At 35.3% G+C, this 12,681-nt stretch overlaps 1 protein-coding gene across 1 annotated transcript; it reads left to right on the top strand.

Annotated features, from left to right (window-relative positions):
- Window positions 1-5,309: 5,309 nt before the first annotated feature.
- LOC117337947 (sodium- and chloride-dependent glycine transporter 2-like) lies at window positions 5,310-12,401 on the top strand (the record flags this gene model as incomplete). The annotated part of the gene is given in 9 exon segments (XM_033899105.1): window positions 5,310-5,585; window positions 6,572-6,703; window positions 7,438-7,655; window positions 8,250-8,338; window positions 9,072-9,204; window positions 9,439-9,573; window positions 9,925-10,028; window positions 11,131-11,255; window positions 12,286-12,401. Coding segments are annotated over 9 exon segments (1,230 nt in total), but the record flags the coding sequence as incomplete, so codon positions are not given.
- Between the last annotated feature and the right edge of the window lie 280 nt (window positions 12,402-12,681).

Below are 12,681 nucleotides of genomic sequence, written 5' to 3'. Positions count from 1 at the left end.
CCATGTCAAAGTAAGGTAGCATACATCCTTAATTCTCCATGTCACTGTAAGGTAGCATACAGCCTTAAGTCTTCATGTTACAGCAAGGTAGCATACAGCATTAAGTCTCTATGTTACAGTAAGGTATCATACAGCCTTAAGTCTCTATGTAACAGTAAGGTATCATACAGCCTTAAGTCTCTATGTAACAGCAAGGTATCATACAGCCTTAAGTCTCTATGTCACAGTAAGGTATCATACAGCCTTAAGTCTCTATGTCACAGTAGGGTAGCATACAGCCTTAAGTCTCTATGTAACAGCAAGGTAGCATACATCCTTAAGTCTCCATGTCACAGTAAGGTATCATACAGCCTTAATTCTCCATGTCACAGTAAAGTAGCATATAACTTAAGTTGACCATTGTAGGTCAAGTGGCATTTGATTGTGAACTGTTATATATGTTACACCATTATTTGGTAATCATTCACACCGTCATCTAGCGGTCATCTAGCGGTCATCTTATTTAAAGTCTATGTTAATTTATATGGGTTATATCAGACCTGCCTTGTAACTACCCCACCGTATGATGTGTTGCTATCGTCTTGTCAATTTGTTTTTTGTTTCATTATCTGGATATATGTTTTATCATCTTCATCAGAACTTTTAAACATATTGTCCTTGGTAAGAAATAGACAGCAAAATTTGTCCAGGGCCATTTTTATTCTTGTGTACGGATTGACCATTTTTACAAGAGTTCATTTAAGAAATAAGGACGGACCTTGTATTTTCATATTACTTCCATGACAACAACTTTCAAGTCCTGTCAAGTGGTTCTCTATCTTAATGTATAGAATACATAAAATGATGATAATATCTATAGAGAAAGTTATAAAATGTTTTGTAAATTCTGAAAAAAATACATATTTTTTGCTTCAGCTGTCTCCTAAAAAGAAAAAGGAAACCCACAACAATTGAAATAACAAAAAAGCTTCATATCTAATTTTTTTTAGTTTTTTTACAAGTTTGTATGAATTGTTTTATCCTATGCTAATGAAACATCTACAAATTCAGATTTTGTGATCAATGTCAAAAACCCACAGATGTTACAATCCGATTATAGCTTTAATTCTCATAACTTCACCATCTAGGTATTTGTAGTTGGTAAAACCTTTTTTAGAGCATTATGCCATTTTAAATGCATAATATAGAATCTTGTTAGCTTGAGAATTTTCTCTTCCTTGTAACAAATTTTCATGAATTAGGAATTTCTTGAGAAATAGGAAAAAACAGATTGTTATATGTCCGAGTTTTCCGTCTTTCAAAATTAAGTGGGAATTTTCCTTTGTTTATGTTCTTATTGATCAGCTGTATGTTGATGAATTTGGTAATTGAAGATTTTTTTTTTCTGCCCCACCAATATGGGGATTTGACACCTACACTGTTAGCTGTACAGAATTTTGTATAGTTATAGAAACCAATTGTTATAAACTGCATATTTTATAAAACAAAACGTTTTCTTTGAGGTCAAACCATTCGTGTTAGATACTCTATATATATATGTCATTGTCACAAATGTTGGGGTGTCCCTTGGATTTTTGTGTTTAGAAAATTATGAAATAGTTTGTAATATGAGGAAGAGTTATCAGCCTTTTTATGCCCACACAACTGATGTTGATTAACCCAACTGGCCAAGGGTCATCGTTTGGGTTATATGGTACGAAAATTGTGGAATAATTATGCCAAAGTTTTAAAAATGAAATGTTCAAATGAAGACAATAGAAAAATTACCGTCAATTTTTTTATTTTTTTTTTCAATAATGTTGAAATGAAGTTATATCTTTTCTGTTAAAAATTAAATTTGAAATGAAAGGGACCAAAAACTATTTCAACTGCAGTCGGTTTGAACAATCTGAGATGTAAATGAAAATATCCAATTGCTTGTTACCAAGTTTTATAATTTGAGCAAGGGCGTAGTCCATTGTACTCCAAATACAACTTCTTGGGGAAATTTCAGCATGATTTTCTAGTTCACTTTTGTATGCAAATAAGGTGCTATATGAACAATAAACTTTGGTTTAAAAAAGCATGTTTTAATTCCAGGTTTTATATTTTAATTTACATCGTTCTTCCAAAAGAAATGTGTATTTATCCCTTTTTAGTTTTTATTTTAAAGATCAAATTTTATAATCTTTATAGATTCAAAGTTATTTTACAAACTATTGTATATGTTTAAACTTTACACGGTTGTGCATTTACATAATTTATAACATATTATGATGAAGATATAAGTATACATATAAAAAGGTATGCAAATGTATAGAGCGGCCTGCAGGGCCTCATATTTTTTCCAAGAAATTAGAAGGGAATTTTTATTTTGGACTTCAAGGAATATGCTTTAGCTAAAACCATTAATGTTATGTCATTCCTTTAGAGGAAATTGGTTTTAAAACTTTTTGACCATATCATTTTTCTGGTTATTATGTAAGATTTGTTTAATAGTGTTTCATTTATGTATGGAAATAGTAAATTTATTGGATTGAAGATTTTGATATTGTTTTAAATTGGCATATGAATTGAAGGTAGATCAATTTTTTATGTATTTTCTTATTTAAATCATGTACTTTTTGTAGTTGTGATTACTTTTCCTAGGATAACTTACATATATGTGTTTGTTTCTGTTTGTATGAAAAATAATACATTAATGTTGAAACAATGTCGCAGACTTGTCAAAAATAAAGGAAAAAAATATTGGATGAAGGGAGATAACTCTTTGTTTTAAAAAAATAAAAGGAAAAAATGGATTAAGGGAAATAACTCTGTGATGAAAACCATTATTTAGATTTCAGCTTGAACTCGAGATCATTGCGGTATTGATGCTGAAAGAATGATTTATTTTGGGAATTTGAAAAGCTATTTTCAAGTTTCAAAGTTATATTTCCAATCATTACCCAAATCCTGCTGAGATTTTGCATCTGATTAATCTATCACCAGAGCTATTTTTAAGAAATATGGCAAGATTTTGTTAGTAAATAATTGTTCTATGTACAATTTAACACCATCTAAGGCTACTGAAATCTTCCTAATTATAAAATATTGTATTAGCTTATTTTAGTCGCCAGATAATTGAATTTTATTGATCTGTTTTGCAAAAAAACAAAAAAAAACTTTCTGTTTATCCCTAAAAATTTAAAATTAACGATATGTTTATCATTGAATCTTTTTGTACATTTGTACGCCAGCAGTATCAAATTTTCATTGTCTTTTGTGTGCCTATCATCAACCTTAGACCAAAGAAATAAACATCATGTAATTAGCTATACAAGTGTGTGTTATCAATTCAGACGAATTTTATGTTTATAGATACAAAAAATACTTTCCGAGTTTGAACCAGGAAAAAGTTGTACTTACCCACCCTAGGGGAAATTTTGTCAAGAAAGTTGACGTTCCTGCTCTAGTAGGGTCAAACTGCATTCAAAATCGTGAAGTAAACGATACATTTGCGGGAGTCATGGCATACTTGGAACATGCCAAAGGAAGAGGGGGGAAAGGTGTACAAGTTTTAGACCAGGAGAAAAGAAACTAGATTCCCCATCCTAACTAAATCATGGATCGGTCCGGAGGCTAAAGAGTTGGAATTGGACTGGCCCCCTGTCTCTAGAATATAAGAATCATCAAATAAGATTGACCTTTATGATTTTGATCTCCAGGATATTTCTGATCTAGGTTTTGAAGAAGGGGGGGGGGGGGGGGGGAGATAAGCTAGTATCAGAAACTGAGGGCTGATGACCAGTCTTATGTTGGAATGAGAGCGCTGCAAGGAAAATGTTGATGGGATAGGTATGTGTGAAGAGATCTAGAAGCACTTCTCGATTTGGACTGCACACGTATTTTTTTCCATTGAGTTAAGCCGCATTTCATAAGAAGTGTGTCTAGTTTATTTCGATGAATGTATCCAGGGGCCTGTTCGTTTATGCGGACAAACCGGTTCTTTAGTTTTTAGATGTAATATTTCAAACATATATCTTGACGGACCTGCAAATGGTATACAGGCCTTGGGAGTCTTTGTCCAGGCTCGTCTGAAAATAATATACAATCTAGGTCCGTTTTTATTTCATAACGAACAGTATCTGTCCAACTGGACCAACCGTTTGGACCGCAAAAACGAAAACGGCCCAGCAGTCTGTAAGACGCCATGGACGAATACACGGACCAATCGAAGATAAAATTTTGAAAGAAGAACTATCAAGCCGTCGTGAAATTCAAATAATACCAGGTACTCCATGACTATTCCGAATGATTCCAACTACCCGCTTTAATATACTATTAGGGGTGGATGATAGGGGTATATCAAAGAAAACAGGTACCCGGAATCATTCGGACTGGTCTAAGACCTAAGACAATCGATACCGATTTACGGACAGCCTCTCGTGCGAGCGACATTCATGCATGTGGTGAGTGCGTGTGTGTGTTTTGGGACGCTGCGATATGTTCGTGTTAAGTCTCCCTGTGATAGGCCGGAACTTTCGCCGATTTATAGTGCTACCTCACTGAAGCATACTGCCGAAGACACCAGCATGGTTTATGGAATAACGGAGCAAATCTTAACAGACAGGAATGAAGCAGATGAGCCGAAAATCGTCAGAATTCTGGAGAAATGCGACCTGAATTTTAAGATGGTACAGTCACCAGAGTGATTAGTCTTGGAAAATATTAAAACAAAAAGCTGTTAAAAGTAAATTATTTTTATTGAAGTTAAATACTGAATAGGAAAATCTGTCCTTGCTAAAATATGAACCTATAACTTCAGAATTTCATTATATAAGAGTGTACATGTACTTCTAAATAATTCTTGAACTTTCCAACATATCAAAATAGCAAAATAGTGTCTTTGTTTCTCGAGCCCTCGTGACAAATCAGGTAACCTAATCATATGCAGCCGTCCCTTTGGAAGTTGTGTGCGAACATCTTAAATATTTGCAATTCACTTTTTTGAAACTAAACATCACAGCTTTCCTGCCTTCGTCAGAATTGTTACGCATACTTAATATGCGGGTTTAATGTTTCTAATTCACCAGTTTATATGGTCCACCATCGATGTACTTTTAGAACCTACATATTGAACTCTAATGTACATGTATGAGCTTGCATACATTCGTCAAAAACGAGATACCTTATAAACGCGTGGATTTGAATTAAATTAAATTATATATTAAACTTTATGTGGGAGATATATATATATTAGCTGCAAAGTCGATGTTATGATCAGACATAAGATTTGTTCAATTATATCCAAGCATAATAACTAAACATGATCTTGAATCAATGCTCTGTATTAAATAGTCTAGGTCACTGGACAATTCATGAACAATTGAAAAGGTACTAGCGGTATTTGGCGGAGTGTAGACCTGTTCCTAGTTCCAGAAAAAAAATGAAGAAAAAGACGGAAAATGGATTAGAATCTTCAAAAGACGAAGTTCATGTTCTGGCAGAAGCGAGTCAGCTGAAATGGTCATCGAGAAAAGAGTTCATAATTTCTCTCCTCGGCTACTCGCTTGGCCTAACGGATATATGGCGGGTACCGTATCTAACCTACCGAAACGGAGGAGGTAAACTTAAACAAGAAATATCTTTAAAAAAAGAAAAACGGCATAGTTGTAATGCTGATGGTTATAATGTAAAACTGACGATGAAATAAATTAACGAACTAAAGCATTTTAGTACGAATAACAAAATTATATCAGTTTGAATCATTTTTGGTAATAGTAAAACTGCATTTGAATCAGGAATATGATTTTATTAATGTGTCATTTAAAAAAATATTCTACTTGTTCAGCTTGCATTCAATCTAATCTTTGCTTCGTTTTTTAAAACTGCATATCTGCATTTTGCATTTACCGCTACCTTGACCAATCACATACTTCATCTTGACCAGTAACGCCACCTGTCGCGTCATATCCGGGGCCAAAAGAAAATTATACGGCTATGCCGAAAAAATATCGGAGTATCTGACGTCATCTATACGTCACCGTACTTCGTACCCGACTAATTATTGTACAGATACCAGGGTCCAGTTGTTTAAAAGTTGATTAGCTCAATTACTTGATAAGTGAAAATCTCGTTTTGCCTTTACTTCAAAACCTCTGAGTGTATATTCGTTAAAATCGGCAGGTATGAGGAAACTGAGGAGTGTTGTAGTTTCATGAAATTTTGTCAAGTTAGTGTTATAAGATTGTTAAACTGTGATTAGCTTAATCACCTTTTGAACATCTGGGCCCTGATTACCATTTCCAAGAATGGAATGTTTACCTCGACTTTGTGCTCAAGCTCTTTTATGTGTTGCACAAAGGACTTGTTATGCTTCAGCATTACAGCAAATTTACTTCTTTTACATTATTTATATTTTTTTAACGAAAATTCAACGGTTAAAATCTCGTTGCGATGCAAAATATATCAAAAATCTGATATTCAGCTTAATAAAATTTTAATATTTGACAATTTAATCACAAAAATGACAAAGAGGATCTAAACAATGGTATGACGTCATTACTGCATTGTGATGACGTCATAATGATTTCTTATTCTTATTGGGCAGGTGCGTTCTTGATTCCGTACATTTTCTTCATGCTTGTCTGTGGGATTCCTTTGTACTTTCTGGAGATCATGACGTCACAATTTTCCGGGAAAGGGACTTGGCGTGTGTGGGACTTTTGTCCATTATTCAGAGGTAAGAATATCATGTTTTAGCGCCAGTAAATTAAAAAAAATAATGGTCGCGACCATAGCGATCGAGAACGCAGTAATACTAATGCATAATTCCGTCTTTTAGTTTGTTTGTTGTTTGTTTGTTGTTTTTGTTGTTGTTGTGGAACTTAATGTGCAGATTCCCCGTTATTGTCTTCATTGATCTTTCTCAGATATATTGTATATTTCTTTTGGTCGCTATTTGTGCCTGTCAACAATCGCCAACATGTATCCATCTTGGATTTTTACAGTTGAAATTTGTTATCAATATTTTTCACAATTTTTTCTTTAGATCTATTTCAGACTTTTTTCATACATTAGCAATGATAGATTTCCATTCATTTTCTGTATCATGACTATTTTACCCCTAGCGACACTGGAAAGTACCCGACTGTGGGACGATTGAGTCAGTAATACTCGGTTTACAAGATAATACGACGCTTAGTGTTTGATAATAATAATATTTATGTAAATCTAACGAGTTTGTTTGTATCTGTTTATGCCAGTTTAGACCAGCAGCGCGGTTCCCATTTTTCTTGCCTTGTTGACTAGGATTTATAGGTTTGGACGACAGAGCGGTTCCCATTTTTCTTGCTATATTGACTAGGATTTATAGGTTTGGACGACAGAGCGGTACCCACTTTTCTTGCCTTGTTGACTAGGATTTATAGATTTGGTCGACACAGCGGTACCCACTTTTCTTGCTTTGTTGACTAGGATTTGGCATTGCGTTCCTCATCATAAACTGGATCGTCGCTGCGTACACCATGCTTCATAAACCCTGGATCATCGAGTACATCATAGCCTCGTTTTCGTCCGAACTCCCTTGGACGTCATGTAACAATGCCTGGAACACTCCGGCCTGTGTCCACTCCGGTCAATCACTCGCCACCAACATCACCTTCAATTCAACCTTCAATCTCACAACTGACATGGTATGTAATCACATTTCAAGTGACGTCATGGTTTCCATAGCAACGACAAGGTGCAAGTTACTGCTACAAAACCGTTTCTTGTTTCAGTGCGAAAATTGCGGCAAATGCTTGTGAAAATGAATAAAATCCGTACTTAACAATAACCTAGATTTTATTTCGGTATTTTCCTGCTTGACCCGCGCATATGCTTCATAAATTTACCTGGCGGGAGTCGACGATGAAACAGAAGACGAGAACTCTTCCGGAACACTTGGGTTTATTTTTTACCATGAGCGTGTAATAAAGTGTACATTTCAAACAAAAACAAAAGCTGAAGTTCTACACCATTTTTCCCCATAAAATTCACAGTTGTCGTTAGAATTCCATTGACTAACCATATATATTAGTATAAGCTTTTAGCTTGTTTTCAAATCCTATATGTATATATGACTAGTATTTTGATGTTGTGTGTAAGTATTTGAATATAATTAAAATATTGTTTAAACTAAATATTACATTAATATTTCTTTAATCCTTGATTAAATCATTTGTACATTACTTTTATCAACAGCATCTATAGAAATATTATCCATACTAATTATATTATACCTGCAGCCTCTGTATTCCTCGTCACCAGAATCTATTGTCATTGGAGACAATGTCACCACGCTGATCCCGATGTCGTCCGTGGAGGAATTCTGGAAGTAAGTTTCTGTTGCAACCGACCTCAAAAACGTTCTGAGAATGGGAGGTAAACATTTTAAAAAGCAAAAAATTAAATGTGACTGCTTTTGCTCTTTTCTAGAGAACGTAGACTTTGATTGATATGGAAGTCTGGGATATTTGACTCTATGATTTTCAGCCCCCTACCGGTGAAACCGAGGGACTATAGCTCCGCGTCTGTCCGTCCGTCCGTAGTCGCTAAGATATACTTGTGGGGTGAATTAACGATTCATTCCGTGCAAATATCTTCGTCGCCTATAGAAGATGAAATTGAATGTAATTTAGGGTTTTTCCCATAATTCATCATTAAACCTCACTGCGCATGTGATGTTTTAGCGACGGAATGAACGGAAATTAAATGTAATGTCCATAGCTCATTAAAACTTGTGCGTTGCACCCCACAAGTTCACGGACAAAAGACCACACCCCATAACTGAATCTTGTCTGTATGTCCGTTCGCTCAGTTTCCCTCAATTCAGTTTTCTGCACTTTTGTCAGCCATACTTCAATGTATGTTGTTGAAACTTGGTATGCAACTTCAGTATGAGTAGCTACAGAACAAGTTTGATTTTCAGTCTTTTTTTTATGGGAGGGGGGGGGGGGGGGGGGGGGGGTGTCAATGTCAAGGTCATTGCTACTATTTTTAGCGGGGGCGGGTATGGGACATTTTTATGCACTTCTATTGCCATCACTGTACGCCTTTTTTATACGAAGCTACAAGGTACTTGATATTTCCACCGGACTGGATGATATTGGCAGGCTGAACTGGAAATATCTTCTCTATCTACTGGGGTGTCACGTGATCATTTGGTTGTCTCTCGTCAGGAGTATACAGTCCATTGGCAAGGTAGGCAAATTATACTAAAAGTTCTCAATCACTACTCGATGTGATCGCTAATTTGGTCGTTGTGGAACTCTCTATCTTAACTTAACAGAACTGATATTTTCACTTTCTCTCTACTCCTACCTAGAGTTGTCGTTCCTTACATTCATTGTTACAATGAACGTCATCCTATCCTCAGATGATGTACGTCACAGACGTGTTACGTCATTGTTACAATGAACGTCATCCTATCCTCAGATGATGTACGTCACAGCTATTGCGCCAATAGTACTCACATTCGTCATTTGGATCAGGGCTCTCACGCTTCCGGGGTCAACCACTGGGATGGCTTATTTTATTACACCAGACTTCGAGCGCCTGTCTCACTCCGAGGTATGTCAGTATCTTGCGAAATAATTGGCAACTGACAAAACTTTATATAATATGAAATTCTTTTGCATTTTGTCTGGAAATCAACTTTATATCTTTTCAACGAAAATATTTTTTCTCCGAATCTTTTTTGTTCAAGACCACCTTATTCCGTTGAATGTTTTCAATAATTCCTTTTGTGTGATTAAAAACCCTGTGTTGCAAGTAAATGAATGAAAGTATCTAACATTATTCATCCTCTTTTAGAACTTTTCATTCCTAAGACACATATAATTTATAATGGTTAAAATATTTTGTTGAATTTGAACATAATCTCATCAAGTCGTGTACAGTCACGTGTTATTTTTCTACAAGGTATGGATAGAAGCGGCCTTCATGGCCTTTTATACTCTGGGGCCAGCTTGGGGAGGACTTGCTATGTACGGAAGTCACAACAAGTTTACCGACAACTGCTTCCGGTAAGGGTACGGGTAAGGGATATGCGTACAGTTTGACATGCGATACATTCACAGATATAACTTGATTCTGGTGGGTTCTTCGAACCATTGTCAAACTGTTTTTCCGCAAAGGTATTTTAAGACTGATTAAAATTTTCCTAAGGTATAATTTTTTTTCCAAAGTTTCATTCTTAGTTTCCACATCATTATCACAGGGGCTCGTAAGAATGTTTCATGTTTCCTTAGTATTTATAGCAAAAAAATATCAACCCCTACTCTTACTTTATCAGCAAGGTGTAACATTCGAAAAGTCGGAAGAGGAAGGGGCGAGCTTCGATTCACTTTGAATTTCATTTAAATATGACTAAAATATCAAATGCACGCATACTTCAGTGATGAACCTTTGTTCAGAATTCTTAAATATCAATGCATGCTATACCTTTTGTCGTGTGACAATGATTTAAAAATGAAGGAAGTAGGCTATCTATTATAAAGCGATTTTGCAACAGGCAATCTGACTGTTCGACAGCTCTGTGAAAATATTCATTAACTTTAATTGTCGACCAATCAGACTCCCTGTTTTAAAACAGCTCTAATGTAGATAGTCTACTTCCGTTCCTCGATCGATGCATCGTCCGATCTTTAAGTGACACCTTGTTTATATACTTGTAGTAGGAGTTGGGGCTAATATTTGTGTGTTTTTCTCAAAATATAGATTAGAATGACGTTCTTTCGGTACTTGACACATTTTCCCAAATATGAAGTTTTAGTGTATAATAGAGAAACCCGCATGTCCAATGAGCTTATGGAGGTCATCCTTCAGTAGTCCACCTTTTCATTTCAACGCCACAAAGTTGTTTGCGAAATTACATTGCCACCCATATTCAAGTTCATAGTGGTCATATATTTGCTTAAAAATACAAAAAAAACACCAGCTTATTTTGATTACCCGAAGGACTGGAAATGAATACTTGGTGAGTGATACAGACCCATTAGGCCTCTTGTTGTTAAAGTGGTGCTATAATCAACAAGTTGTTGACGGTAAATTATGGCCTCCTTAACGAACTTGTTATATTCTCGGACTTATGTACAGTATCGACACCGACTTTTGTTTTTGTTGTAGTGATGCTATAATTAGCACGGTGATGACGGTCTGCTACGGCCTCCTTAACGGACTTGTTATCTTCTCTGTGATTGGTGTATTGTCACATGAGAGCAACGTACCAATCAACAAGGTCATAACATCAGGTTAGTTGCAATTTACAAAATTTGAAATGAAATGTTATATATTTTATTTCATATACTTTTGCAACGTTAAAACGACTGTTCAATACTTACATTTACATGGTTATACCATTTTCGTCAACATTGAAAATAAACCTAAACCAACACAACAAATTCCGCCTTTTTATGTCACATGACCCACTGGGTGTTATAGCCTGAGGCACTGGGTGTTATAGGCGTATAGTGGCAACTGCCTCTTAGCATTATGTTTGTGGGGAAATGCGGAGCAAATGTATGTTATTTTGATGAAAATCAATTAGCCTATGTTCGCTAAAATTACATTTGCTAAATCAGCAGATGGAGTGTATCTATAAAAACAGATAAATAAAAGTAATTGTCTGTACAATGTTTTAATCAATCATAGCCAAACCCAACTATTACAAAACATATTCCTCAGGTTGGTAAGTATGAATATCTATATATATATATACTTGTATTTGTCAGAACCATCCATGCGTTTGCTTCATACGGTTAATGTAAGGGAGAAAACTAATTTTTATGTTATGCTTGATTTATCTCCCTTTTGGGGCTCATTGTTTTTTATTTTAAAATAAGCACAAGCTACATTACAGCTCAGAACAAAACAAAACCTGGCTTATAATTTTCAAAAATAATATGTTAGATCGTTTAATCTGATTTACATTTAGGTTTTAGACTTTCAAAATTATTTTGCCGAAAACCAATCGTAAGACGTTTTGGATCAACCACACCTTTGACATTTTTGTCACTTCATATTTGCCATAATTACATGTATGTGGCTTATATATCGATTTTGGTGTTGACCCTAACATATAGTAATTGTTTAATCTATTAGATATTATCTAACATCCGCTTTAGTTAAACCAAAGTGACCGCGGTTCGATTCTCTGGTCGTGAAAAGGTATAGGCGTCACTTTCATGGCTACGTTTGTTTTCTTCTCTGAGTACCCCGGTTTCCTTCACAATCAGACTCCACACACCAACAAGATCGATATGAGTATAACTTTAATTACAGGTGGATTTTCTTTGGGATTCGTAGCCTATCCACAGGCCATCACTTACTTCCCACTACCACAGGTGTGGGCCGTGCTGTTTTTCATTGTTCTTCTGTTACCCGGTCTGGATTGCCAGGTAAGAACGGAAAAAAAAACGGATTTTTGTTTTATTCATCTATTAGTTTTAACGTAAGTCCGGATAAATTGACCGGGCGCTGTCCTTATTATATTGACTTGTACATAGTCATGATAACATCATTATTTTGATGGTAGATGTTCTGTTTTCCTGTGAAGTTGAAGTTCAATTCATTTTTCATTTTATTACTTTTGGCTTGACAGCCAATCAGTGATGTACAGAACATATTACATAATATTACATATTGTACAGAATACAAAGGATAACATATGAAGATGAA

This window comes from Pecten maximus, chromosome 11 (assembly GCF_902652985.1).
Source record: "Pecten maximus chromosome 11, xPecMax1.1, whole genome shotgun sequence".
In the NCBI taxonomy this organism is placed as follows: Eukaryota; Metazoa; Mollusca; class Bivalvia; order Pectinida; family Pectinidae; genus Pecten; species Pecten maximus.
This window is presented reverse-complemented; position numbering and strand designations above follow the sequence as displayed.